The sequence below is a fragment of the Phalacrocorax carbo genome, chromosome 8 (genome assembly GCF_963921805.1).
Source record: "Phalacrocorax carbo chromosome 8, bPhaCar2.1, whole genome shotgun sequence".
Lineage (NCBI taxonomy): Eukaryota > Metazoa > Chordata > Aves > Suliformes > Phalacrocoracidae > Phalacrocorax > Phalacrocorax carbo.
Genome location: NC_087520.1, coordinates 14,585,885 through 14,613,418, shown reverse-complemented (window position 1 = coordinate 14,613,418; position 27,534 = coordinate 14,585,885). Strand labels below are relative to the sequence as shown.

Sequence of the window (27,534 nt, the reverse complement as noted above, 5' to 3'; positions counted from 1 at the left end):
TGTTTTGCATGCAAAGGACAGGGAGAGAATACATCCCTTACACTAATTTCTGATTAAAAGAAGGCATCAGAATAATTTGATCTTGAGGACAGATGCTAGGAACACACTTTGGTGGCAGATTGATATGTGGTCTTGCTAAGGGCTGCTTACTCTTTGGAAATAATTGTATCTGCACTGCTCTGAGATTTAGATGCCAGCTTTCATACATGAGTTGCAACTCAGAAGAGTAACCCTAGAGGCTGTTGCCTCTTTGCCCTGTGTGTAGTTTAGCAGAGGTGCAACAAGGCCCTGGGCTTGCTGAGCACCGTGGGAAGCAAGTAGAAAATGAAGCTTCCATTGTAGATGAGAAAGCTATGTGTCATGCTGGATTTATTAAAACAGAGTTGGAAATAGTTGCAGAAATAAGAGTAGTAAAAGCAGAGTAGATTTTTTTTCTTCTTTTTAAGGATGATCCTTGCAGGGGTATTTTAAGGTTGTATGTGGTGAGATGGTAAGTATTTTGTAAGCATATGACAGGCTGTAGAGATAAAGCTCTCAGGCTCTGGAAACAAGTCAGTAATGGCGACCAATAAAGTCAGTATAAACAGCTTGATCGAGGGAGAATCAGTCCCAGAAAATCTGAGAAAACCCAGACTTTCTGTAGAGTTGGTTATCCCTTACTAAAATTTCAGAGGAAGGAAGGAAAGGGCTAAGCAGAGAAACGTTAATGAAATCGGCATCCTTAGTTAGCCCCTTTCCTGCCCACAAGGCAGCCTACGCGAGTGTTTTGATAGCGCAGGAGACTTTCCAGCCTAACAGGTGGTGTAATGTGAAGAGCTAAGCTGAGGAAGTTGGTCCATACAGTGCTAGCTCATTAACTGTTCCTGAGCCAGAAAAAAACTGTTCGCCTATGGTAACTCTTTAACCAGTAATGGATTTCAGGGTTATCGAAGGTGACTTATTTCTGTACAACTTAGTCCTCAGCAGCATACACTTTTGGGCTTTGCAGTTGCACCCAGAAACATTTTTCTGCCATACCTTTCCTGACTTGCTGTTGGGAAAGATTTCCTGCTTGTGGTGGTTAGCTTACCCCTCCTTTGTACCAAGGCAGGTGTCGAGCAGAGGTAGTTTTCGAACACGAACACTCTGTTTTCATTCCTCATGGAGGCAAATTGTGTTCATCAGAGGCTTGGATGGAACAAAGGCTAGTTTTGTTGCTTTTTAAGAGGTTGTGAGGATCAGAGGACCGTTATCAACTTGTTTCTAATAGCTTCAAAAATGCACGAGTTTAGTGTGGAAACGTTTTATAGACCGTGTGTTTTTCAGAAAGTATTAAATTCCTTTCCCCCCCTCTGAAGCCCAGGACTTGGTGGTTCCCCTGGGTCGGCTGGAGTTCTCCGAGGGAGGGTGGGAACGATGGGGAGTCCTTGAGGCACGGCCGGGCAGGTTTTTCCCATGTGGTAACGCTCCCCTAGGCCTCTTCCCTCTAGAAGCTGCCCGCGGGCCTACCCGGAGGGGGCGAGGCTGCAGCTACCCGGGCTGCGCACAGGCTGCAGCACCCCCCTCGCTATGGTGCCGCTGGTTCCCCGGGAGGGCGTTTGGTGACTACCTCGTTGTTAGGAGGAGTGGCCCCCACGCCGCCTCCATCCCAGCCGGCGCCACAAGATGGAGGGTTGCCACGTCCCAGCGAACTACGCTTCCCGGCATGCTCTGCGCCGCTGCGCGAAATGGCGGTCAGGCCGCACTACAGGTCCCGGCATGCCCCGAGGCCTCCGTCTGCCGGGCCGCCGCTGCTTCCGGGCAGGAGGGGCGGTGCCTAGGAGGTCACGCAGGTAGCGGAAGTGATTTCACGTCCGGCGGCCTGCGGCGCTGGGACGGGAGCGGGGCGGCGGGCGCGGAGCGGAGCGGAGCCGGCAGCAAGTGGGGACCAGGCAGCGGAGCAGCTCGGAGCCGGCGTGCGCACCCGCGGCCCTTCCCTCTGCCCGCAGGTGAGGAGGCGTGGGGTGGGGTCGCGCAGCCCCGGGCCGCAGCCGCCCCGGGGTGGGGGCGGGGGGTGCTGGGAGAGGCGGAGGGAGCCGCCCCCTCCCCTGAGGCAGCACTGGGCAGCGGAGCCCGCCCCACCCCCCTATTCCCCCCTCGGCGGCGGCGGGGCCGCCCCGTGGCGCCGTCTTTATTGTCTCCAGCTCCATCCGGGTCCTGCGGGGCGGGGGCGGGGGGCGGCGGCGCGCGGCCTGACGGGAGCGGGGGGAGCCCCCGCCGCGGGGGCGGCCCTTGTGGGCGAACAAAGCGGGGTGGGGGGGGAGCAGGAGCGGCACCCCCTACGGCGGGGCCGGGGGCCGGCCGTTCCGGGGTGTTTGTCGCCGAAGCGGGCAGGCGGCCGCCCCCGTAGCCGCGGTGGCATCGGTGGAGCCGCGCTTGCCCCGGGGGCCGCCCGGCACCCGCCGGGGCAGAGCGGCTCCTATCGGTATGCGGACGGGGTGCGGGGGGCAAACCCTGCCCGCCCGAGCGCTCCGCTCCCCGCTGAGCCTGCCTGGCTCGGCGGGGCCGCCCCTCTCGGCCAGGGCCTCGCTCTTCACAGCCTGCTTGGGTTCGGTTTGTTTCAGTGTCGGTGCAGGGGTGCTGTGTAAGCGAGTCGGCTGTTCTCAAGCAAACTCCAGTGCAATGCTTTGAAGCGTTTGTGTCAGATAGCATCGGCGTCCCACACAAATTCGGTTGGGAAACCTGTTTATTACACGGAGTATAACCAGATTAGTTGATAACTGCCGTTTGCTAATCTAATTCAATAACAAGAAACTTGGCCGGCACTCCTGACTCACAAGAGTAAGGGCTAGTTAATAAACAAATAACACAGTCTTCTGCAGAAATTCAAAACACTCCCTGCTGCACCACCTTTGCTTAAACTCTAGCTTATGCTAAAATCCTAATGTGCTACTTGCCCTTCTGGGTTGCTTTTGGGTGCTTGAAGCAAGTACCTTAATTTTTTTCTCTCTATTTTTTGTTATCGAGTGTACGGACCTGGGTTTTGCTCTGTGGAATTAGGCCCATCGACCTTATTTTCTGAAGTAGGCGGTAGATAATCTTCTTTCGTGATTGGGGTTTAAATGCAAAATCTTCAACCGCAAAGCTTTGAATTTTAATGATGGTTGGTCTAGGGCTCTTCATTGTTATAAAAGCAGCAAAATTCAGAGAAACAGGAAAAATAATGGGCCCTCATGATCTGGAGTAATGAGTTCTGTGCTTCATATAGAAAACACTAAGTCAACTGAAAGGGCCTGTTGCTACAGGATTTTTGATTTCTGACTTCATTCTGAAGATAATCTTTTTTTTTTCTGTCTTTCCGTATGCACTTACACTGTTCTTCCTGTATTGCCCCCAACCTCTGCCAAAATTGCTGCATAATTTGGGGCTGGATCTCCAATCGTATCACTGTGGCAGAGTTCTCTATATTTTCTGTTCCTTAGGACTACTAATGTTCTATTTCCTGTTCTAGTGTAAAGAGCTTTGAGATCTTCTGCTTTCCGCCTACTCCCAGATGGAAAATGTATTATTTTTGTTCACAACAGCAGTGTAGCCTGTCACTGTGGCTTGTTTTTATGCAGCAGCCTTCTTAGATTGTGACTTTTTTGCAAGACTAAAGTGGCATTTGGCTCTCCTCCTCAGAATTGCCTGTAGCTGATGGCTAAAAAGCCTGTATCTAGTACCGGTGAAATGAGACTAATCTTGTCCTCGCAGATGCCAACTGGTTTGTATCTTGAAATGGTGAAATGGAAAGCTCCCTATACAGCGTATTTTATTACAAGGTGCAGAAAATCAAATTACAAGGAATGCTGTGAGTAAGGTACTGGCCTGGGGCTTCCTAACTGTGCAGGGTAAGTGTTCGTTGACATGTTTTCCTGTGGGAAAACACAAGTGGACTTAGGGCTTCATCAGATAAACTTTGGATATTCAGGTTGAGCCTCGGATCTTTCTTGAAGATAATCATCCACATCGTCCTTGGGCAGTAATGGAAAGAGTTGTTTCAGTCCAAATGTGAACCACTGAACTTCTGTTCCCTCCTTGCTAAAGCAAATAGCTTGTGTTTTATGGTAACACTTAAGGAGTTAGAAAACTAGCCCATGATTCAAGAAATTAACCTTTCAGGCATTTACAGAAACAAGTAGGGTTTGTGTTTGTATTTTTAAAATATTTTTGCTTTTATGGTCTTGCCTGGGTGCAGTCATCTTCGTACAGAAGTTGCCTGGAATTTGCCCCGAGTACCTTACACTGCTAATACAGTTATTCACCTATAGTGTAAATTGTTGCCGTGCAGAAAGCCCAGTGGAATATTAAGATTCACTCCAGAAAAGAAAAGGTGAAAACACTTGCTAGTGGGGAAAAAAGGTGCGGATGAGGGGTGGTGGTGGAGAAATTAGGCTTTTTAGACTCTGAGGTCTTTGATTTCTTTTTGTCTGTCCTGTTTGTTAGCTTGTGAACAGCTGAAGTTGCTTAAAGCAATTTCAGGCTTGAATTGGGGTGTTAAATGCAGTGTCTTCCTGTTTTATATTAAATGCTGCCAATAATCCTTTGCAAGTTTGTTTTGAAAGAACATCAAAAAGAACCTGTGTTCTCTTGCTAGAATACCCGGGTTCTGGTCTCATTTGTTGTACTTCCTAGGGAGCTAAAGTGACTTCCGTACTTGGGTTTGCCTTTGATTTAAAAACCTTGAAGAGAGCAAACCAGGCAAGTTTCTTTTTCTTTGTGCTTTTCTTAAGTGATCATTTGGATGTGACGAGCCTTTGACCTGCTATTATAAGAATACATTTGGAACCAAAACTTGCATTACTTCCATAGATAATAGGACCAACTGAAATAGAAAATATGAGCTGCTCTGTGATAAGCCCTTGTACTCTTAATAACAATGAAGGCTATATTTTGATACTCTCCTCTCCAAATAAGTCATTTTTTTGGTATGCAGACAATGAGTTAAAACGTTGATTGGAGAAGAAAATAAAAATGTTTTCTCTCACTGCTGCATCGTTTCATTCAAATTTTTAGCACTGGAAAAACATTCAAGTTTGTGTTTTGTGTTGGTATTTTTTTAGCTCATTGCCTCATATGCTTTGTATACTGTTAAGAAACTAACACTGTCTGTATCCAGTATTGATATCTGTACTTAAGCATGGTATAGGGAAAAACCAGCAGCATTGTCTCATTTACTTTATAGCACAAGTAAGCTTTTCAGTTAGAACCTAGCCTCTGAGCAGACTTGGGTCTCTGAACTTGAGTTACAAGTTTCACACAGGCTTATGGGCCTGACGGAAAGGTTCCAATACCATTCTTATGACAGGGATTCAGACCAAATTTAGGTTTTGTCCTGCTTTTGGTTGTGGTTAGGTAGAAGAAAGCATGCTTGCCAACTGTACCTTCATTCCTTGAGTTCAGGGTGTTGCGATATCACATATCATGGGCAGAAATGTTGAGTGCTCTCCAGGTGTGGCTCAATCCATATTAATGAGGTGGGATGAGAGGCAAGCATGTACTCTCTTTCACTGCCTTTACCTGAAGCTTCCCAGTCAGTGGGCTTTTGCTAATGTAGTAGCTGTAAGAACTGTTGAACAGTTTGAAAGAACTGTTGTGCCAGCCTGGCTCTGTAGGAATCGGTGCATAATGGTTTCTGCCTCACTTCCAAGGTTTCCCAGTGGTCGTGACAGTTGGTTCATGCGATCACACAGAATGCCCTGTAACTGAATTTGGGTAAGCTAAAAGTTGCACTGAAGTTTCCCCTACCATGGGTATCCTTGGAAATTCCCCTGAAGTGTTGCCCACCCACTCTGAAACGGTACGGACACTGGGCAGTTCATTTCCAGGGGTGCTTGTTGGAACTCAGGTGGGAGCTTAAAAAGTATTTTGGAAAACAAATTTTTCTTTTGTTTCTTTAACCTCACCTTTAAATACTTCCTTCCCTACTGGCAAGTATGCATGCTTTCTGTTTGGTTTTTTTCCATCACTTTTCATTGGCTGTGGTGCTTGGCATTTGCTGATTTGGTGGGGTTTAATTTTAGGAAATCAATTTGTCTCTCGAATCTGTATGCAATGGAAATGGTGTTTCTGATAATCTTTCACTTGTTGCGATGAGCAGAGCACCTCTGCTGCGGTCACAGTAAGGCTCTACCTGGAGCCTTCAAATACAGGTGCAGCCTTCCCTTGGGCTGGGCTTATGCAGAAACAGGGTGATGAGTGAATCCACATGTCTCTAATCACTGCGTTTCTTCATTGCAGACTTTGACTCAAAGACGTAGCCATGAAAGATCCAAGTCGCAGCAGTACTAGCCCAAGCATCATCAGTGAAGATGTGATTATAAATGGTCATTCTCATGAAGATGACAATCCCTTTGCAGAGTACATGTGGATGGAGAATGAAGAGGAATTTAACAGGCAGGCAAGTCATTTCTCTCTATAAATGTCTCATGATGTGCTTTACCATTTTCTAGCTGAAGGGAGAGGTACTGTGGCTTAGCAACCAGGGTACAAGACTGGGAATCCTTTAGAGATGGGGTTTTTAGATAGGCGTACTAGAATAATGAGGGGAACAGACAGATCGCAGTTTTTCTGGCAGTAAATGCCTATTTTCTGTAATCGTGGTGGAAAATTTGGGAAGTGTGGCTTGTTCTCATGCATCCATTCATTCCCTACTTCTGTGAGAAGGAGAAAAAATAGTTGACAGACTTTATGCGGCACTTTGGAAGGGACAGATCTTGCTAGGCTGCTGAGCTGCGGAGGTTTTACATGTGCAAACATGCCAGCTGTTGTAGTTCTGAACTGGATGCATCCAGGTACATGCCTGCCTCATCAACAGGGCTGTTGTTCCAAAGGGAGTTGGTGGACATAGCTGTTGGGTGGCAGTCCTGTTGCTTGCTTAATATTTAAGTGGCTTACAGCTGGCCTTCGCAATAAGGTTGGAAAGAAGCCTAAACTTCATCTTTCACCTTGCATCTGGACACGGTTTCCTCTCCTGTGGAGGCTGGGAAAAGCCTACCTCTTTCTACCGCCCCTTTCTTAATTAAAACTTGATCTTTGTACTCAAATAGCTGCTTTCTCTGCACTCCAGCACAGTATGGCTGTGCTGAACTCTGAGCTTCTGAAATACGATATGTCTGCTGCTCTCTCTTTAAGGTGCCAGCAGGACACAAAGCTAATCTGAAATTCAGGTTGCTCACAAAATCTAAATTCTTGTGTGCATATGCCAGGATGGTCTCAGTGTTGTTTCCTGTTAGGTGGGTTTTCCCTCCTGGGGGCCGTACTGTAGTTAGCATACAGGACGTGTAGTCCTTGAGGAAGGAGCTGAGAGTTGTGCCGTGAATGAACTGTTTTTCAGGTACATGTTCCATTTTTGGAGAGAAGGAAAGATGGGAGCATGAGGGGAGAATGGTCTTACTCAGGCAGGCAAACACCTTGGGGTAGCCTGGTCACCTGCTGCTGCAGGCACCTCTCTCTGTGGGAACCCGAGCAAGTTAAACTTCGGCTGGAAAGTACAAAAAGACAATATTAATTTCAAGACATCTGGGGTATTAAATGTTATTTAGTACTTCTGGAGCTGCCATAGGAGGCACCTGTAGGTGTACAACCATGTAACAAAAAACCTGGAGCTGGGCAACCTCTGCTGTAATACTAGCTTGTGGCTGTGTGCCCACGTCTGCCTTTTGCGCGTATGCAGGACGGAGGCAGCGCCTCACAAGGAGGATTGATTGGAGACTGCTGTCCTTGCTGGAGTGCTTTACTGGGGAAATCACTAAATTGGTGTTTTGTGCGGGGTTTGAATTGTCTGGACAGTGGCTTAGCGCATATGGTGAGGAGTCCCTGTTCCCCAGAGCTGTGTGTCTTGAGCACCAAGTGAGCTGGTGAGTGTGTTTGCCCCAAGCACAGGGGACCTAGATTTTACAGGAATCCTGAACTCTGGTGTGAACTTTTTTGACTTGGTATTTGTGGTATGTAACTGAATTTCCACTTTAGGATTGAGTACGTCTTTGATTTCAGAGTGATGGATAGGTAGGAAAACTTGTTTTAGCTTCCATTGAGTGAACTGAATCATTTTTCCATTCCCTTAAGTCTGGTGAGTCATTCACACCACCTTCTATTTCCCTGCTTTCCACTCTTAAGTACTGTGATGAAGGACACAGACAATTTGTAAGGATGAACTCCCGCCAGAGCTTGTTTACAGAACAACCAAGCAAAACTTTCCTTTAATCTTTGCAATGTGTGTCAGTTCTGCATCAGTTGATTTGTCCTGCTTATAGTACAGCAGGTCAGCATTCTTAACAACTGCTAAGATCTTGTGGAATTCCTGAGAACTACATTGGGTGAGCGCATAATCTACACCCAAGGAGATGATGCTTTTCCAAGTAACAGGCAGTGGTTGTTTTTTTTTTTCCCCAAGAATCTTGCAGGACACTTTCCTAGGGAGTGTGCCTGGCTGCAAGGGTTGTCCCTGGTTTCCTTCCTCATACTTCCAGTGAGTTCAGTCCAGACTAGTTGGTACAACTGAAATTTTCAGTTGGAACCAACATTTTCCTTCTTGAGCTTGTAACAAGCTGCAAATAAAAGAGCTAGGGATGAGGGGTTCTCCTGCCATTCCCTTTTAACTGCAACCCAAGCTCCTGGGACAAAGCACTTTTCTACGTTAAAAAATCAAAGCTGACTGCCTTCCTGCAGTACAAGCATGGTGTTCTGCTAGAAGTCCTATTGCATAGAAAGAAAGAAGGTCAGTTAGGCACACAAACCTTGGAATGAAGACACAAGCTCTCAAAAAGTTTGTTGATGAAGCGGTTTCTTCTCTTTGTATAGATCGAAGAGGAATTGTGGGAGGAAGAATTTATTGAGCGCTGTTTCCAGGAGATGCTGGAAGAAGAGGAGGAGCACGAATGGTTTATTCCAGCCCGTGATCTCCCACAAACAATGGATCAAATCCAGGACCAGTTCAATGACCTTGTTATCAGTGACAGCTCATCACTGGAGGATCTGGTGGTAAATTCAGTTTCTCATCATATTTCTAAAGCTTGATATCTCTCTTTGTCCGAGGCTGATATTTGTTGCCGATAATGGCAAGAGAAAATCCTTTACACATAGGCCAGAGACTCGTTAACCATGCCTGGCTATGGTGGAGGGGGAAATGTGGAACAGTTGGGTAAGGGATGTTTCTTTGAGTGACGTGACCTATTCAGTGGTTTTCTTCATAACCATGTGGTACCTTTCTAGCCCATGGCATAAATTCAAGTGGTTTTGGGTAGGCGTAGTATGTTTTGAAAGAAAGGCAGTGAGAGAAGCACCCTGACCTTGTGCAGTACCATTTGGTGACAGGACAGTGAAAGTTTAATTCAGCACCTGTCAATGTGTTGGGTAGGTACAAGCCGCGTTCTCAGGTCTGGTTTGGATCGTGTGAACCACGGCAGAACTCTTCATAGAAATCCTAAGGAAGAAGAAAGCAGCTAAACTGTATTTCCCTGTTTCTTGCTGTATGACTTCTGTCCAGAGCTTAACTAAAAGGGAAGAGTGGTGTGTACTTACTTTCCCTAACAATATAGAAGTTACTGATACAAAGTAAAAAAAAAAAAAAACGGATCCTCATGTCACAACTGCTGTGAAATGCGGATGCAAGCACCTACTTTTCCAAGCTTAAGCAGCTGCAGGCAGCTATTTTAGACTCAATTAAGAACAGAAAAGCCTAAACCTCCCTTTGTTTATGATAAAGAGTTCCTTCTGGAGATGCTGGATGCCCATTGTAGAGCAGCGGACCTGCAAGTGGGAGGACAGGGGAGTCACAGACACAGAAATTTTAAAAAATCAATGCGATGCTCATATACGTTAAATTCGCACAAGTGCCTTAACATACTGGGACAAGTCTCCTCTTGCTTAAATAAGCAACATCTGAAAATTTCATGGTGTGTTTTAACAGTTCAACCTCAGAAAAGGCTAGTTCAGTGTTAAGTGAAGTTGCTGTATTTGATGCATCCCCGTGGTTTTCTTGTTTCTTATTCCCTGAGCCCTTACCTGACTGAAGTGTCCAGGTCGTGCTAAGGAAGGATGGATAATCCAGGTACTGGCACAGAGGAGCGGGCTTTTCTAGTGATTTGAAAGACTTCTGGTATATGCAAAAATGCTATTATACGCCTGACTGTTAGTCTGAATCTGTAAGCTGTTCCTAATGCTGTCTGCCTAGTATTGTATTCAGCTTGAAAATGTAGGATGAAAACAATGGTTCAACTCAACTTCTGTTTTTCCCTTCCTCAGGTCAAGAGTAATCTGAATCCAAACGCAAAGGAGTTTGTTCCTGGGGTGAAGTACTTAAATATTTGAGTAGACTGGGCCCTCTCTCGGTGGATGTAGCACAATTTCCACACTGTGAAGCCAGTATTAGGAGATTTAATTGTAAAAGCTCTCTCTTCTTGTCACTGTGTTACACTTATGCATTGCCAAAGTTTTGTTAGTCTTGCATGCTCAATAAAAGTGCTGAGACTGTTATTAAGTAAATCTGTCAAAAGTTTAATGGAAATATAATTGGGCCCTGGCTCTCCGCAAGTGAGACAGTGAGGTAAGAAGCACCAGTCAAGTTGAGACAAAGTACCATGTTAATAAAACCTTCTGCAGACTCTGTCTTTTTAAATAGGACTTGGAATTTGCTATGGATGGTCTGTTTTTAACTAAAGATATGTTAACTGGTGCTGGTTTGCACCTGATAATGCCTTAACTTAAAAATGAAAGCAAGGAGATCTGATTGTTATGCAAAATAGCTAACTTTCCTTTGAAATATCAGTATTGTTACTAATGTTAATTTTCCCCCTTAATAAACTTCATGCTCCTTTTAAGCAGGATGAGCTTTAACAGAAATTTTACAGACCTGTACAGAGTCGTAGATCTCAGCTGCTGAACTAACATCCAGGCGATTGGAAGGAAGAAATTCCCTGTACTTTGCAGTATGTTATGTTAGAAACGTTCCACTTCCCGGTAATGTTAAAGGAGATGTGCGTTTCATCACAATTTCTTCCAAGAACCCAGATACGTACATAGCACTGCCTATGTAACTTTTAGCGTACAACATTATAGCTGGATTTAACCAAGGAAACCCTAGCATTAGTGATTTGAGTGGTGCTTTTCCCTTGCTTTGTTTAATCATCACTACACAATAGTCTACAGCACAACTTTTTTTTTTTTCTTTTAATAAAGCTAGAACAGTTTTGGCTTCTTAAACTTCATATTCGGGTAGGTTAAGCTGCCATACGTGTTCAGTGTGAATAGTGTTTAAGTTGAAAATATTGTAAAAAAATTATATTTTTTCAAAAATATTTAAAAAAATAAATAATAGTAGAACTGATGTGGTGGCCGTCTCATGAATCTACGTCTCACATGGAAACTCGTTTGGCATGGTGCGGAGGAAAGGGGTGGCGTTATGGATATGGCGCCTGTGAGGCTGTTTGTAACATGATAGCCCAAAATATTCCTCTGAGGTTGGACCCTGACTGCTCTTTTATTTCTTTCCTCCTGCTTTATGCGCCTGCCTGGGCATATTTTCCTTCATTCTCACCGCTGCTAATCCCAGTTCAGCTCCGCTGCTGCTGGCAGCACGGGCAGTCCTAGTTAACAGCTGATGGCACTATATAAAGCCTGCTCACTGCGTGGCGCGTGCTGTCGGAGGCTTTGGCACGGTGACTGCTGGAGCGGGAGCACGCTCGCTCCTGTGAACCTGAGAGAGCTGCAGGAGGGTGTGGGTGAGTTGTGTGGTGGCTGCAGTAACAGCCGCCAGCAGTCCTTGGCTGTGAGTCTGATCCACTCTTGCTTCATAACTTTGCCCAGCCTTGCTGTTAATATATTTTCTCTTTTTTTTTTAAGCTCCAATTAAACCAAATGGAAACACTTCAGAAACTATGCAGTACTGCAGAACAGGAAGAGTGAGATGAAGCCTTTATGCAGGTGTTAGCCTACAGCATAACCACATTGCTGTGTCAGTCTTGCTCCAGGTGGAGGAGCCCCTCTCGGAGGAATTTAGTCAGACCAACTCATTTACTGTTGCTCTGCAAAATGCTAATGACAATTATCCCGGGCTCCTTCCTGCGTGTTACCTTCCCCCTTCCTAACCTTCTGAAATCTGCTGGCCTTTCCAGAAGCAGCAAAATTACTCTGGTGTTTCCACTGACTTGGAAATAGTTTAGACTTGAGCACCTAAAGACAGAAGGTCAGGAAATAACATGCTACCATGCCCCAGCTTATTTTTAGCTGGAGTGGGAGTTTCACCAGAGAACCCCTGCATGGCTGGCAGCAGTTGCTTGTCTGTGAGCTTCCTCATGGGTTTCAGTGTTTCAGCCTGAGCTTGGGGTGATTGGCAACTGAATGCTGTTGCCAGGAGCCAGCTTGTGAAACAGCCAGCCTTACCATGGTTTGGTTTCTTTACCTTGGTTTGGTTCCCACCCCCCACCATATCCCAGCCAACTATATAACATGGGGAGGCTTACTGGAGAGGTGAACTTCCCCGTGGTCTCTGCTACGATGGAGCTGCCATTCTGTGTTGCAGCCCCTGCCCTGCTGTGTCTGGGGTTTGTGACTGCAACAGTCGATAACACACTGTGTTTTGGCTGTTGCTGAACAGTACTTGCACAGCATCGGGGCTTTCTCTTGTTCGGGCCCCAGTGAGTAGGCTGGGTGGGCAAGAAGCTGGGAGGGGACAGAGCCAACCAAAAGGGTATTGCACACCATGTAGCATCATGCTTGACAACAAAACTGGGGCATCAGAAGAGGGGGGGTCCTGCTGCTGCTCAGAGCCTGGCTGGGCATCACTGTGCTTGTGGGAGGTGGTGAGTGAGTGCCTTTGCATCACTTGTCATTTTTTGGTGGTTATTTTTTTCCCTCTCTTCACTTACTAAACTCCCTCAACCCATGGGCTTTCTCACTTCTGCTCTTCTCACTCAGGCTGGGGAGCAAGCGTGTGGCCATGCCACCACGCTAGCACAGACAGACCATGATCATGCAGTGCTGGCTTCAACTTTTGATTTTGGTGCTAAACCCAAGCCCAGAAATGGGTTTGACTCTGTCGGCCATTGCACTGAGGCCATCGGCTGCCTACTGCACATGCTGCTTAAAACCAACCGGCTGCAGGAGGCAATGCTTCGCCGGAGCGGCAGGGATGGAGCCAGCTGTCCAGTGCCCTCAGCAGCAGGACGGGTGTGCCAAGGGCTGGTGCTGAACCACCTCTCCTGCTGCACTGGAGCTTGAGCGGTGCCACTGAACACATGGTTGCTAGGGCTGGAAAACATCTGGCGTGTGTCCATGTTGGGCAGCCCGGGAGGGAGTGTGGAAAGCTGCTGGAGCCTCCAAAATGCAGAAGGGATGAGGGAGCAGCGCAGGACACAGCAAAGACACCAGTAGGGCAGGTGGGCTTGAATTTTTAATTTTTTTTTTTAATGTATGATGTTAAATAGGTGTCCAACTGGTCTGGACACTGTACCCAGCACAGAGCTTGCTTCAGCTGCCGGGTAGCCCTGCTGAAGCCAAGGGCACAGTGTGAAAATTCCCACAAGGTGGGAGTTCATGGCTCCGGGGGCTCTGGCTGGCTCCGATGGTGACCAGCGAGCTTCAGCAAGAACTGAACCAGTCTCAGCCAGCTAAAGCTTGAGGTGGAGCAACGACACGGGGGTGGCGGTCCCCAGGCAGGTACCCCAGGAGCTTGAGATGTCTCCAAAAGGCACCTTTGAGTTTCCCTAGCCCTGTGTTTGAGACGAGCACCAGAAGCCTTGCCCTTGGACTTGGCGAGTGCTAATGAACTCCGACAGCACCCATGGGAGCTCGGCTCAGCTACTCCGGCGCCAGGGTGTGAGGCCTTCCCTTGCTCAGACCTTCGTGCACACGGAGAGCCCGTCTGCATTATCTTGCACGTCTGCTGCCGCCACTGCTGCATCGCGGCCCCTTGCCCGCGCCTTAAACCCTGTGAAGACTGGGCAGATGGGCACATGCTTCAGCCACTGGCTCCTCCTCACCACGCTCATCCCAAAGGGGAAGTCGTAGCTCCTCAGGCTGGCCCTCGCTGTGCTGTCTGAGTGTGCTCCTGCCTTCCACTGCACCAGCCCTCGCTCCTCCTGCGTCCCTGTGGCAGCCAGCACCATGTCAGCTGAGGCACCAGCCCCTGTCTGCCCACAGCTGGGGTGCCCAGCATCATCCCTCCTCCCCAGTCCCTTCTTGCAGCTCTAAACCAAAATTAATCTGCCTCCCACCCCTTCTGTTTCCTCCCCCAGCTCCATGTGCTTTACTTACCCGGGATGGTGTTGTCCAGGACGAAGGCGATGGTCCCCCCAACAAACATCTCTGTCGTTAGCAGCACTGTCAGTATCTGGTCCAGCTCAGGGACACCTGCAAAAGCACAGGGACTGAGCCGGGGCGTGCAGCAATAAGCTAGATTTGCCCAATTAATCATTGCTTACCCAGGGTGGGCAAGCGCCCATGAGAACTGCCTTACTCTCTTCTTAAGCACCCAAAATTGGGGCTTTTCGTGGCGGGCAGGTACCTGTGTTAATGGCCTTGGGATGGGAATCCAGGTAGTTTGGCAGCGTCAGCCCGAAAAACATGGCAAAGCCCAGCACAAAGAGGTTGCGGGAGGAGTTCATGTCGACGAACTGCAGGTTGGAGAGGCCGACGGCCGTGATCATGCCTGCCAGCAGAGATGGCAGCCGGGTTGCGGGTGGACAGGGACACCCACGCTGCCAGCTGGGAGCTGGGCGTTGGGGTGGGCTGCCCACGAAGGCAGCAAAGGGTGTTCAAACCCAGCCATGGTTTGACCCGAACCCTCAAAGCCTGCCCTGCATCCCCCAGGCTCGCCAGCCCCCCAGTCCCTGCAGACTGGCTCAGGGTTGCTGATAACGGTGCCCCGGGTTTGACATGCCAAGGTTACCAAACAAGGTGCAGAACATCCCACCGAGGATGGGGTCGGGCAGGGAGGCAAACAGCGCCGTGAACTTGCCAATGGTCCCCAACATGAGCATGATGCCAGCCCCGTACTGTATCACCCTCCTGCTCCCCACCTGCACAGAGAGACCAGCAGCAGGTGATGGCATCTGTACCCCCATCCAAGTCAGGATCCCTCCCCGGCCCCAGTACCTTCGTGATGCCCAGGACGCCAATGTTGGGGCTGGAGGAGGTGGAGCCATTGCCAGTTCCCAGCAGCCCCGCAATGATGCAGGAGATGCCTTCGGTGAAAATGCCCCTGGGGAGCAACATGAATAGGCTGGTCCCCACCGCTGCTCTCCTGCGGCATCCCTGCCCAGTGCCCAGGGATGCCATGGCATGCGCAGGGTACCGGCAGGGCCAGCGCACTGTACCTGTTAATAGCGTGCACGGGGGGAGCAGGGGCTCCTGCTAGCCGGGCGCAAGAGTAGTAGTCCCCAATAGACTCGATGATGCCCGCCAGTGTGGCGCTGAACATGCCCAGCACAGCTGCTGAGGTCACCGTGGGCAGACCCCACTGGCCTGACCAGAGGGCAGAGCGGGGTGTCAGGGTGGGGGGGGGACCCTGCAACCTGGGCCCCCTGGTGCTCACTAGTGCTGCTTTGGGGTCCCCCGGGTGCTCCCCAGCCCCAGTGATGCTCTGCTGGGTCCCTGCATCCCCCAGGGTGAAAGGCTATTGGGGGGTCCTGCGTGCTGCAGGGCTGCCTGGCACTCACAGGGGTAGGGGACCCGAAACCAGGGTGCCACGGACAGGATCTCGCCCCGGGCGTCAGTCCTGGCCTTGTAGCCATACGCCTCAGGCTGGCTGGGGAAGACGCCGGTGCGCGTCAGCACGTAGCAGAGCAGCCACACAACTATGATGGCCAGGATGATCTGTGGGGCAGAGATCGAGGACATGCCCTGCATTGCTTGCAAATCCATGCGTGGAAAAAGGGGGGATTTTTGGGACACACACCACCCCCCAGGACCTGGCCACTCTTGGCCAGTCCCTACCGGGAACATCTTGAAAATCTGGATGCGGAACACGACGAAGCCGCTGCCCCGCCGGTAGCCAGGCAGGCAGATGGTGACGTGCCGCAGGTACTGAGCAAACAGGATGATCAGGAAGATGGTCCTTGGGGGGGGAAGAGAGATGAGGTCCCTCATGGCCCTGCCATGCTTCTGGCTCCATGGGGGACACCCCTATGCCCTTGTACCGCCACCCCCGTCCCAACGCCATACAGCGCAGCGATGCCCCAGTGGGAGCCGGCCCGCTCGCCGGCCGCCTGGAAGACGGAGAGCCCGATGAGGGAAACAGTGGGAGTGACAGTCAGCGGCCCGATGTAGCTGAGCAGCGCCCCAGGGAGCCCCAGCAGCCCGATGGCCACCTCCACAAGGCTGGACACCACAATGGCCCCCTGGATCTGCAGGGAATGGAGCGGGGGGAGAGAGGGGGTGAGCACCCCGCCAGCGATTTTGGGGTTCCCCTGGGGGTGGCGGCAGGGTATACCTCTCGCATGCGAGGCTGCCAGATGTGGGAGGTGTTGAGCGGCAGAGTCCAGTTGCCGTAGATCTGCTCTGGGGATGGAGGGGGGTGAGGTGGCCCCTGGGGTGGTAGGGGAACAACTGGGCACGTCCCCCTGCACCCCCTCTGCCCTCACCTTCGGGCGGGCATCGCCACTTCTCCAGGGCCAGGATGGACTTGGCGGGGACAAGGAAAGCCAGTGCGCTCGCCTGGAAGAGGGGCAGCCTGTGGGGGGGAACGAGAGGGGAGGCCTGTGCCCATGGCCTGGGGACAGTCTGGGGTGGGGTCTCCACCAGGGCCACGGCTCTACCTGATGCCCACGGTGGTCTGGACGAGGGTGGTGATGCCGACACAGGTGAAGATGGTGCCGATGAGGTAGCTGACAGTGAGCTGGTCCTTGCCCACACACAGGCTCTCAGCCAGCAGGAAGGGGACAGCAATGGTGCCGCTGAAGCAGGTTAGGTAGTGCTGGGGGGCAAGAGGGGGCTCAGCGGGCTGGGGTGCTGTGGGGTGCTCCATGCCATGGGGAGCAGCAGCTCAGGCTCTGCTGGCGGGGGGTACCCCCTTCCAGGCCGTACCTGGAAGCCGAGCAGGATGCAGAGGTACCAGGGGGGCACATCCTCGATCCTGTAGAGCATGTCTACCTCTGCTCGGGGGGGCGCAGTGCCTGCCCCAGGGTCCTGGCATGCAGGGGGCACAGCTCAGCCCTGGCTCACCCCTGGGGACGCAGGTGGGGAAACCCCACACTATCCCCATGGGTGGCACAGACTGCCCCATGGGATCTCCCGCAGCCTCAGGGATGAGGAGGGGTCCCGGCTGGCTGGTATCCATCCAATGGTGCATTACAGAAGGATTTGGGGGGATGTGCTGTGTGGGAGTGACCCGGTACTCACCCTGCCCACCGCAGACAGCTTCTTCCCAGAGGGATGCGGGGAGCCAGCAGGGGCGAGAGCTGAGTTCCCATTCTGTCAGTGAGGGTGAGGCAGGAGCTGGGTCAGTGTTGTCCCGGGTGTCCCATGGGAACAGGGATGGGCCCTGGCCCAGGGACATGAGAGCCACCAGGCCATGGCTTGGCATGCCCAACCAGCACCAGCTCTGCTCCCCGAGAGGGGTCTGGTTTCCAAAACTCATTGTCCCTACACGATGGTTTGTCCCCAGGGGAGGGGTGAGGGGGGTGCCCACTGTCTCTGGGGTGCCCAGACCAACCCGCAGGTGCCAGGAAGTATGGCACACCCAGTCCCAGCTGCAGCATCCCAGTATGTCCCCTTGGTCCCGGGCTTCACCACAGTCCTTGCACTCATCCCATCCTTTGTCAGTCCCATCTGGGTATTATGGCCCCGAGCTGGCCATCACCTGGGGTCGGTACTCCCAGCCACCCACTTCCCTCCCCACTTTCCCGGATACAGCCAAGGAGGGGATTGGGCTGGGGTGGGGATGGGGACAGAGGCTGCTGCATTCACCTGGGGCTGAGCCAGGTCTCCCGAGCGGGTCCCCATACTCCAGCGATGCGGCCCTGGTGGCAGTGTCACTGCACAGGGGGTTTTATGGCTGTGGGAAGGACTTTAGTCACCACCCGGGCTGCGGCACAGGGTGGCAGGCTGGAAGGCGGCCATTGGCTGCCGGTTGTGAAACCAGGGAGTGCTGCCTTGGGGACGGATCAGCTATTAACTCCTTTAATTAGGGCTGGCACCGCCGGCGGGGCTGGGACGCCCCTGCCGTGAGCAACATGTTGGTAAAACATTAGAACTGGCAGGTTACAGAGTAATTCCTGGCTCGTGGGGGGTCCGGTGGTGTGGGGCACCAGCTGCCACCAGCATCATCCTGGCATGGCTGGGCTGGGCGTCAAGAGATTGTTGTGATGCCAGTGATGGGCAACGCCGGGAAGGCGCCCACCTCCTGGCGCATGTTGGCTTTTGCTGGGGACGAAGTCGGCTCCGAAGGTCACCAGGGCATTAAGCATTAACCGCACTGGGGCTACAGCTCGTTCTGCATCGCTTTGGGTGGGGCTGGCCCCCCAGCCTTGCTGCTGGTGCAGGCTCCCTTCTCCCCATGGCAGAGCAGCTCCCGCAGGGCGGCCGGGCCCTGTCGGTGTGCCCCATAGATTTGCGCCTCTCCCCGCTCACCAACGTAGCTGTGGCACATCTTGGACAGCCTGCGAGGAGCCAGAGAGGGTCACACTGCATCCTCCTGCCATAGCAGCAAGGGGGTGGTGCCCAGCACCTCTCCACTATTGCCAACCCCCCTGACTTACCTGCTGGGCCAGGGTCCCCCCATCACCATCACGCTCATGGGCTCCTGTCTTGGCAGCCCTGGCCCTGCCAGCCGCTTCTCCCCGTCCAGCTCCTGCACCCCGTAGCTGCAGGGAGAGGCAAGGGTTGGGGACACCCTCGTCCCTGGGGACACCCTTGTCCTTGGGGACGCCCCACTCACCTCTCCCAGCCCTGTGAGCAGCTCCTCTCCAGCACCTCCATGTAGTCAGACTCACTCAGCGCCTTCCTGCCTACCTTCCCCTCTGCCCTGCGCAGCTGCTCCTCAATCTGGGGTGAAAAAGGCAGAAACCAGCTGCTGAGGGTAGCAGCCTCCTCATGACCCTGTTCCCAAGTGGGGACAGGATCTGCACCCCCTTCCTTGTGGCCCCAGCACTTTTGCAGGGGGTGGTGAGTCCATAAGTAGCTGCAAGGAAGCTCGCTTGCCCCAAAGGGCTTTTTTGGGCTGCCATCAGCCCGGTGCCTCAGGGAAGCCAGCAGCATCACCCCAGACCAGACCATCCCCGTGAGTGCTCTCACCCCCAGTTTCAGGGTGCCGTCTCCCCAGTTCCCACCTGGAAGGTGATGGCATGGCAGGCGTCGCAGCGCAGGGATTCAGGCATGTGGGGCGAGAGGTTCTCCTCTGGGCTGAGCCGGGGTGCAGGGATGGAGTGGCTTGGGGCTTTAGGAGGGCCTCCGCACATCTCCTCAGCCCCTGCCCCTGCCAGGAGGTTCAGGGCCAGCCACGCTGCCAGCGCCAGCCACATCCTGCTGCAATGCTGAAAGTGCCAGGGCAGAGGCGCGGGGCGGCTATAAACCCCCTCCAGGGCCGGCACGCAGGCGATGATGCGCAGCGACACACCTGCATCCGGCTGACGCGGCCCCATCCATCCCCAGAGTGTCAGGGCGGGGGGTGTGCATGTGTGTGGGGTGCCCCCAACTCGCCGTCCCCTCTCCTGGAGGTTTTTGGTATAATTCAGTGCTGTAACACCTGACCCCTCTTCATCGACCCAAATCCTCCCTGGATTGGCATGGACCCTCCTGGGCTGGAGCAGGGGTTTGGGGTTCAGGGCTGGGGTTTGGGGTTCAAGGGCTGAGGGCTCAGGGCTGGGGTTCAGGGATCACCGTTGACCAGAGTCCCCTCCTGCTCCTGGGGACCAGGGAGTCATCCAGTGGGCGCTCCAGGACAGACAGCCTGCTGAGTCCCAGTGCCTCAGCTCCCGCAATGGGGCCATGGAAGCCCCTCGCACCTCCACCCTTTACAGGCTATACAAACATGGGATGACTATGCAGGATTTAATGCTGTCTCAGCATTTTTATTGCTATTTTAGGGAGTCTGCGCTGCAGCTGTGGCTGTGGGGGGCTGGTGGTGGCAGGGCCATTGTCCCCTTATGCCAACCAGCTGGAGTCGCCTCGGGGCAGGACCAGCAGTACAGGGGAAAGCGGCGGGGCAGTGCGTCTGGTCCCTTTTGTAGGCCAGGGCCTGTGACTTCAAGCCCCCCTCGGGCTGCCAGGTGCTTACATTGGAAAACACCCTTCTTCTCCCTGTTTCCATAAGGAGTCAGTGAGGTCCAGCTGGTGCCCATTACCCCTCAAAGCTTTGCCAGCTCAGCTGCAGGCAGGGGGTCTCTCCTGTGCAGGGGATGATGCTAATTTTGGGGTGAAAGCCCAGCTGCATGGGAAGGGACATGCCACACGGGTCTGTCCCTGGCCGAGGACTGTCACATCTGGAGCAGTGGTCCCTTCTCAGGCCTGGCAGGGCTGGCACGGGCAGGGGGCTGGCTGGGGCTGGGGCCGGGGCTGGCCTGCATCCCCGTGGGGATGTAGTACAGGCTGTCCAGGTACCCACAGTCAGGACCCCCGGCAGCAGGTGGCCCCTCGCCCTTGGGAGTGGGGCTGAAGGTCCTGGAGAAGCTGGGGTTTTTGGCAGCTGGCAGGTCGGCATGCACCGGGGAGGGGGCAGTGGGTGGCGGGGCTGCCGGGAGCCCTGGGAAACTGTTGTAGGGCACATAGGGTGGAGCGTAGACCCCTGGGGCCATGACCAGGGGGTTGAAAGGAGCCTGGTAGAGCCCAGCATGCGATGCCACCGGTGGGACAAGCACCTCCAAGTACTGCCCCGTCTCAGGGTCATAGAGTGTTTTCAGCTGGGGCTGCCGCGGTGGCTCCATGTAGTAGCATTTTCCACTGTCAGGATCAACAAGCATCTTCCGGTGCATGGGCAGGTGGGGGGCAAAGGGCTTGGTGGGGCTTGGTGTGCTCTTACTGCTCGGTGAGGCACCATCGGTCCTCCTTATGAAATGGGGAGCATCCTCGAGGCGAGGCTGGGGCTGGGCTGGGAGCAATGGCACCAGGTGCTCCCCAGCAGCCAGGCCCTCAGGGGGCCTCAGGGCTGGGTTTGCTCCAGGTGCTTCCTCACTGGTCAGGGGACACACACTGGTCTCCAATGGAGTGCCAGCTGGGTTAGGGGCCAAAGGGGATCCAAAGGATGAGCTGGCCACATTGGAGACTGATGGGTGCCCAAGAGAAGTGGGGACTGGGTTTGTGACCAAAGGGGACACAAAGGATGAGCTGGCTGGGTTGGGGATCCCAAGAGATGAGTTGGCCAGATTAGGTACTGAGGGAGTCCCAAAGGATGCGCTGGATGGGTTGGGGACCAAGGGGGTCCCAAAGGCTGTGTTGGCTGAGTTAGGGATCAAGGGGTTTCCAAAGGGCGCACTGGATGAATTGGGGACCAAGGGAGTTCCAAAGGATGTACTGGATGGATTGGGGACCAAGGGGGTCCCAAAGGATGTATTTGCTGAGTTAGGGATGAAGGAGGTTCCAAAGGGTACACCACCCAGGCTGGGGACCAAGGGGGTCCCAAAGGATGCGCTGGCAGGGTAGGGGATCAAGGGGGTCCCAAAAGACTTGTTGGTGGCGTTGGAGACCAATGGAGCCCCAAGAGATGTGCTGGCCAGGCTGGAGGCTGATGGGTAGCCAAAAGATGAGTTAGTCATGTTAGGAACCATGGGGGTCCCAAAGGATGTGCTGGCTGGCTTGGGGACTGAGGGGGTCCCAAAGGATGAGCTGGCTGGCTTAGGGATTGAGGGGGTCCCAAAAGGTGTGGTGGCTGGCTTAGGGACCATGGGGGTCCCAAAGGACATGCTGGATGTGTTGGGAACTGAGGGCAGCTTTGGCATCGGAGAGGATTTGGGGGCTTTCACAGGAATTGCTAGGTAGTTGGAGTTCTCTGCTGGTGAAGCAGGAAGGTATGGCTCGGTGGCTGCAGGCCACTTCGGTAAATGCTCCCAGGCCTCCCTCCGCTCTGGCAGCTGGCCAGAGGGACCTTTGCCAGCCTCCCCATCTCGGACTGGGGCAGTGGGGCCGGTGCTGCCTGCAGAGCTGCTGCTCCCTGCTGCTACCTGCTCACTCACGGCTGCCTTCAGTATGCTTTTCTCCACCGGTTCCCCAGGCTGTGGGTGCATGCTGCTGCCGGCTGGGGATCTGGCTTGGGGGTCCCCACTGTCACTGCTGCCATGCTGCTGCACTGTTGACTCGGGTCGCTCGGCAGTGCGGTGTCCTCTGGTGCAGCCATGGCCTTGTCCGTCCTTTCCCTCCATGGGACTTGGTGGTGGTGGTGGGACAAGAATAGTCTTCTCTGTCCGCAGCATGGTGCTGCTCTGAGCCGGGGAGCCCTTCCCGTCCACCGCCGGGGGCCGCTGGCCCACCAGGACGTGGAGGTGGGTCTCCACATGCGGCACCCCTTCAGCCGTCGGTGCTCGCGGTGGCACCCTGAGCTCGCTCCGCTCCCGGTGTTGGGGGGATGCTGGTGGCCTCTCTGTGGCCACCACCCCCCTCCGTGTGGCCTGGATTCTTGTGATGTGGATGGGGGAGCCTTGGGTAGGTGAGGGCTGGCAACCAGCAAGCTTTGCAGGGCCCTCAGCATGTGCTGGGGTTGGCTCTTGGCTGGCAGCTGCCAGCACCTCCCCGTCTCCTGGCTCCATTGCTGGTTCCTGGCGGCAGACTGAGGTGCAGTGGATGACAAGCGGGGTGGCCGGTGGCGGTCCCCCGCTGCTGACTGGTGCCCTGGTGCCATGGGATGTGCCGGTAGTCCCGAAGCAGAGGCTGTAGCTGCTCTTCACCAGCTTACGCACATCACGGGGCTGCGGGACGCGTCCCTTCCCCTTATCTTCTGGCTTGGTGGGGGCAGCGAGCAGGGGCTCCCGGGCTGGGGTGCCAGGGCTGGGTGGCTGGCGGGGCACTGCTGGTGGCTTCTCCTCCTGCCGGCTCTGTGGCACCAGCTTCATCTCCTGCGCCCGGGAGGTGAAGAGGCGTCGGGGTAGCGTGGCGGGGAGTGCCAGGCTGTCGGTCTCAAAGGGGAGGGTTTGGGAGTGGCTGGGGCGTATGGCTCGCTGCTTCAAGCTGGGCCATGGCTTTGGCACTCTCTCAAATCTGGGGGCGACATCCAGTGCCTTCCCCACCCCAGGGTGGGCTTCAAACAAAGCACGTGCTCGCTGGTAGCAGATCCTCTCCACCACTGGCTCCTTGGTGGCGCTGGGCAGCCGGTGGCCCTCCAGCACCTCCTGGTACTTCATCCTCTCATTGAGTTCATTGAAGGTTTTCTTCAGCTTGCAGACGCTCTCCCTCGTCGCTTCACTCAGCACCACCCCCTTGGTGGGACAGGTTGTGGTGTCATCCCCCATGGCCACCGCAGCCACTGGCATCCCACCACCCTGCAGGTCCTCAGCTGAGAGGCTGCAGTCTGAGCGGGAGAGTGAGCTGGACTTGCCCTCCAGGCCATCCCCCAGCAGGTCGGTGCCAGCGGAAGATGGCCCTGAGGAGGTCGAGCTGCCCCACAGCCCCTTCTGCTCCATCTTGATCCTCTGCTCGTACTGCATTTTCTTGGCAAGGACATTTTTCACAAGGCAAGAGGCCGCCCTGGTCTTGCTGGCATCAGCATCCAGGGAGGCTGTCTTCATGAACTGTTTGTAGTTGAGCCTGAAGTTGTCTCCAACAGCCCTGCCCTTGCTGGGGGGCTCCTTCCTGGGCGGGGGCAAGGGTTGGGGGGCCAGGCCATCATCCCAGGGGCCGAAACTTGTCTCCTTCCTCTCCTTCCTCTTCAGCAGGATCTGGCGCTTGGGGACGGTCCTCTTCTTGCAGTGGCCCTTCCTGGCCTCCCCACTCTCCAGCTCCACGTCCACACACTCAAACTGCTCCTTCCCCAGCAAACCCAGCAGCTCCCCATCCACGCCAGTGGGGAAGGGCCAGCCCATCCTGCCATGCAGGGCTGCCACTGTGCCCTGGGACTCGCCGCCAGCTGCCAGCCACCGCCGTGGCCGCCCGCCATCCTCCGACAGTGAATTGGAGAGGCTGGAGGAGGTGTGGGAGCTGCACATGTCGAGGCGGGCGCCGGGGGGACCTGAGAGGCTGCGGAAAGCCCTGGCTGTCAGCGCCTGCACTTCGCCGTCCACCTCATCTGAATCACTGGGCGCTCCACCGAGCATCCCCCCGGGCTGTCGGGGCAGAGCCAGCTCCCCGCTGCCGGCAGTGGTGGTGGCAGGCTGCCGGTCCCTGCTGAGGGGACCCATCCTGCCCCCCTGCCCCGGTGCCAGGCTATTCTTAGCCATGATGGACAGCTGAGCCTGCTGCGGGCGGGCGAGGGGGCCAGGCGGCGGAGGGACGCGGGGGGCCCCCGCTGGAGCCCAGTGTCCCGGGGCAGCCCCCTCGGCACAGCGACTCCGCCGCGCCCCATCCCGGAGGGCTGTCCCCTCCTCATCCAGAAACTCCAGGCAGTCCTTGAAGGTCTCAGTTCCCTCTGAGCACAGGGCGGAGTGGTAGGAGGAGACGGAGGAGCCCGACATGCTCTTGGCAAGGTCATCACAGGGGAGGCTGGGGAGGTAGCCCTCCTCCTCCGATGCAGATCGCTGGCCGTCCCCACCGCTGTGGGGACCCTCGCCGTTGGTGCCGGGCAGCTTGGTGTCAGAGAGCAGGACAGGGTCCCTCTTCCTGCGGGGCATCATGGCAGGGAGGACCCTGGGTGCGCCAGCTGGTGCCAGGGGACCGTCCTTGGTGCTGGGGACGCTCCACCAGGGACACCGGCTCGACCTTCTGGCTCCCTTGCTGTCACAGTGGCTGGACCCAGCGGCGGAATGGAGCAGCCCCTCGATCACATGGACGTCAGTGGGTGCCAGCCCGGGGGAGGCGATGCCAAGCACATTGCAGGGATGCCACCTCCGCCCCCAGGCTTAGGGGTCTGCCGGGGGTCTGCCAGCACCATCCCCTGCCCCCTCACCCCACGCTGCTGCTCCCCAAACCTGCAGGAGAGATGCCAGGACATCCCCACATCCTACAGAGGCACCTGGGTCATGCCCTGGGGCTGGGGGGCCTGCAGACCCCTCCAAAGATGTCCCATCCCCGGTGCAGAGGGCACAGCTGGGCCCCGGGCTGCCGCTCTGTTTCTGCCATAGCTCCTTTCCCAGTGCCTCTGCCCACCTTGCTGCACAGACAGCATGTCCCCATCCTGTGGGCTTCTCCAAAAACCACCCTGCCCCAAGCAGCAGCTCCCCTAAAATGAGTTGCAAGTGGCCAGGACCAAACTCAAGGCTTGAAATCGAACCAAGCACTAAGCACCTCTGGGGCTTACAAGAGTTGAACAATGGATGGCTATTAATTGCCTTTTTTGGGGAGACCCAAAGCAAGAAGCCAGGGCGCTCTGCACGGCACGAGGGTCTCCGCAGCTTGCTGGCCCTGACTGCTGCCAGCAGAGCTCAGCCCCGGCTCCTGGGGGGATTTCTGCAGTGAAGCAGCAGTAGCAGGTGCTCCCTGGCGCTACCAGCCCCCAGAGCAACCCGATGCCCAAGCCCTATGGGTTCATGCAGGGACTAAATTTAAACCTTGGCAAGGAAAAGGAGGAGAGGAAAGCTTCCCTGATAGCTGGCCTGGCACTTAACCCTTCACTGCTAAGCAGGGCTATGGTTGTAGGTGGCATTTGTGGCCACGTGGAGTGGAGGAGACCTGCCGTGGGCCACGCTCACTGACACAGTGGCCTTGAGCAAGAGAGCAAGGGCAAGGATTTCAAATCCCCAAATCCCTACAGTCTGACTTTCCAGGGAGCCAGTGGGATGCAGCTGTCAGCAGAGGAGCTCCCCATGCTGCCTGGATGGCTTGTGGCACCCCAAAAACTTGGGCTGCTGCTTGGGTACCTCAACAACCCTATGGTCCCTATGAGAAGGGGCTCCAGCTCTCAGCCTGGGCCCAGCCGGGAGCATCCCCGAGCCCCCCGCACCTGGCTCCCCACAGCACGGCCTCCCCACACAGCAGCCCAGTAGGCACCTGCTGAGTCACTGCTGGCTCCGGCCCCAGCACAGCATAGCCAGGAACACTGCAGGGACGGGGACATGCACGCAGCCCCCACCTGCTGCTGATTTGCAGTGCTGTGGGGCGATTGTACAGACCCACAGCAGGGAGGACATGCAATTCCCCTTAGGCTGAGCTGGCTCCTCAGTGCCCAGCCAGTCCCGATCCCAGAGAGGTGCTGTTTCATTCCCTCTCCCCCACCGAGGGTCATGCCCCATGTCCCAGGGTACACTGACACCAGGTAGTTTGTGGGAAAGGGAGGTTGGTCCAGCCCAGGGTCACTGGTGTCCTGCTGAGCCTCCCTGGGGTGCCTTGCCGATGCCTTCGGTGCATCCAGGGTACCGCTACTGGCGAGGAGGAAGACGGGCAGAGAAGGCAAAAGGGGAACACAGGCTGCAGGAGCTAGCAAAGCTCTGGATAAAGTAAAATAATCAGCTCAGTGGGAGGATCGCTGCAGCTCTACCTGGGCACAAAAGGAAAGATCCTTGCACTACTGCCTACAGGTCCTGCTGCCCTGGCAGTGGGTGTGAGGCAGATTTAGGGCAATGACTTGTCTAACTGCTTTAAACCTTCCCTCTGCCTCTTTTCCAGCACTCACACTAGGCATGGTGCCTGCTGCATCTTTCACTCTTGACACCCAGGTCCTGCCAAAACTGAAACAGTCAGAGTGTCAACAGCTGCAACAAGTGGTATGGCAATACCGGAGGCTGCGAGGGTGGCTGGAAAGTACCACCCCACACCCAGCCGTTCATCCGCTTCCCCAGCACCCACTCTCAGCACCCAACTGGAGATAGGATGGCCCTGTACAGCCCCTGCTCCGTAGGGCCAGCTGTATAGAAAAGCATGTCCAGGTTGCAGCAAGGACTGCTGCCTTGGCTGGTTTCTTCCAACACCCCGAAGGCTCCCACAGCCTGTCTGGGCATGTTGTTGAAGCAGAGGGAACCGGTGGGGCAGTCCCATCTCGCTGCATCAGCTGCAGCCTGAGGCTGCCAGCAACCTGCTGGGCAAGACCTGCGCTCGAGTGTCTGCATCTCCTCCTCCTGGTCCTTGGGTGCATTCCCCCTCCTCAATGTGTCTTGGCATTTCTACACAGGAAAAGAGGAAGGAGGGCATGGCAGAGGCCCCCCGGGGTCCACCTACCAATAGAATACAAACATTTCAGGTTGAGACCCCGCACACCTGCCTTCCAGCAGCCAAAGCAGTTTGGGGTGTGTGGGTGAGCAGCCTGTTCAGCACAAGCACGCTACAGAACAGGTGGACCCAGGCTGAGCCAGACTTGCTAATTAAATACTGAATACTTTAATGCTTAAGCCAGGTGATTGTGCCTGTAGACTTACCATTGCATTTGCTTATTAACTTGGTTTCTGTGCCAGCTCTGTGCATTCTCACCTCTTAATGCTGGCAAGCCTAAAAGGGAGGCAGGAAGGAGGAAGACAACAGCTGCTTGTGGCTGCTAAAAGCAGGACATGCATCTCCCACGCTAGAGCTTCTTTTTGCAACCCCAGAGGAGCA

General features: G+C 54.6%; 4 protein-coding genes across 6 annotated transcripts; 1 reads left to right on the top strand and 3 right to left on the bottom strand.

Annotated features, from left to right (window-relative positions):
* The first annotated feature begins 1,811 nt into the window (after positions 1–1,811).
* Positions 1,812–11,323, top strand: PAIP2 (poly(A) binding protein interacting protein 2). Its single transcript, XM_064458880.1, has 4 exons — positions 1,812–1,967; positions 6,238–6,397; positions 8,800–8,979; positions 10,243–11,323. The coding sequence occupies exons 2-4, from the start codon at positions 6,260–6,262 to the stop codon at positions 10,306–10,308; spliced, it is 384 nt and encodes a 127-aa protein (XP_064314950.1). The 5' UTR covers positions 1,812–1,967; positions 6,238–6,259; the 3' UTR covers positions 10,309–11,323.
* A 2,051-nt stretch (positions 11,324–13,374) lies between these two features.
* On the bottom strand, positions 13,375–18,011 carry SLC23A1 (solute carrier family 23 member 1). 3 transcript variants are annotated; one of them, XM_064458864.1, is made up of 15 exons: positions 17,902–18,011; positions 17,335–17,406; positions 17,020–17,121; positions 16,752–16,909; positions 16,578–16,666; positions 16,427–16,494; positions 16,159–16,340; positions 15,931–16,051; positions 15,654–15,810; positions 15,312–15,459; positions 15,091–15,196; positions 14,885–15,014; positions 14,501–14,644; positions 14,251–14,346; positions 13,375–14,083 (listed from the first exon to the last, which is right to left on the bottom strand). In XM_064458864.1, exons 1-15 carry the CDS (start codon positions 17,935–17,937, stop codon positions 13,830–13,832), a joined length of 1,863 nt encoding a protein of 620 aa, XP_064314934.1. In that variant the 5' UTR covers positions 17,938–18,011; the 3' UTR covers positions 13,375–13,829. The 3 variants fall into 3 exon arrangements, with proteins under 3 accessions (XP_064314934.1, XP_064314937.1, XP_064314936.1); XM_064458867.1 differs by having other exon boundaries at positions 13,375–13,933; XM_064458866.1 differs by lacking the exon at positions 17,020–17,121.
* A 66-nt stretch (positions 18,012–18,077) lies between these two features.
* On the bottom strand, positions 18,078–19,454 carry MZB1 (marginal zone B and B1 cell specific protein). The gene is made up of 4 exons (XM_064458868.1): positions 19,263–19,454; positions 18,872–18,978; positions 18,693–18,797; positions 18,078–18,593 (listed from the first exon to the last, which is right to left on the bottom strand). Exons 1-4 carry the CDS (start codon positions 19,452–19,454, stop codon positions 18,416–18,418), a joined length of 582 nt encoding a protein of 193 aa, XP_064314938.1. The 3' UTR covers positions 18,078–18,415.
* Positions 19,455–20,257: 803 nt separating this feature from the next.
* On the bottom strand, positions 20,258–24,929 carry PROB1 (proline rich basic protein 1). Its single transcript, XM_064458122.1, has 2 exons — positions 23,958–24,929; positions 20,258–23,903 (listed from the first exon to the last, which is right to left on the bottom strand). Exons 1-2 carry the CDS (start codon positions 24,684–24,686, stop codon positions 20,409–20,411), a joined length of 4,224 nt encoding a protein of 1,407 aa, XP_064314192.1. The 5' UTR covers positions 24,687–24,929; the 3' UTR covers positions 20,258–20,408.
* Positions 24,930–27,534: the final 2,605 nt, after the last annotated feature.

Bases quoted from the DNA above. Each gene is read 5' to 3' on its own strand.
- PAIP2 (XM_064458880.1), top strand. From the start codon at position 6,260: ATGAAAGATCCAAGTCGCAGCAGTACTAGCCCAAGCATCATCAGTGAA. The intron at 6,398-8,799 runs GCAAGTCATTTC...CTCTTTGTATAG, and splicing joins AAGAGGAATTTAACAGGCAG to ATCGAAGAGGAATTGTGGGA. The intron at 8,980-10,242 runs GTAAATTCAGTT...TCCCTTCCTCAG, and splicing joins CATCACTGGAGGATCTGGTG to GTCAAGAGTAATCTGAATCC.
- SLC23A1 (XM_064458864.1), bottom strand. From the start codon at position 17,937: ATGGGGACCCGCTCGGGAGACCTGGCTCAGCCCCAG. The intron at 16,341-16,426 runs GTATACCCTGCC...CATTCCCTGCAG, and splicing joins GGCAGCCTCGCATGCGAGAG to ATCCAGGGGGCCATTGTGGT. The intron at 15,197-15,311 runs GTACAGTGCGCT...GTTGCTCCCCAG, and splicing joins CCCGTGCACGCTATTAACAG to GGGCATTTTCACCGAAGGCA.
- MZB1 (XM_064458868.1), bottom strand. From the start codon at position 19,454: ATGTGGCTGGCGCTGGCAGCGTGGCTGGCCCTGAACCTCCTGGCAGGG. The intron at 18,979-19,262 runs GTGGGAACTGGG...TTTTCACCCCAG, and splicing joins GCCATGCCATCACCTTCCAG to ATTGAGGAGCAGCTGCGCAG. The intron at 18,798-18,871 runs GTGAGTGGGGCG...CTCTCCCTGCAG, and splicing joins TGCTCACAGGGCTGGGAGAG to CTACGGGGTGCAGGAGCTGG.
- PROB1 (XM_064458122.1), bottom strand. From the start codon at position 24,686: ATGATGCCCCGCAGGAAGAGGGACCCTGTCCTGCTCTCTGACACCAAG. The intron at 23,904-23,957 runs GCAGCCCTGCAT...GTGGATGGGGAG, and splicing joins GCGAGTCCCAGGGCACAGTG to CTGCTGGGTTTGCTGGGGAA.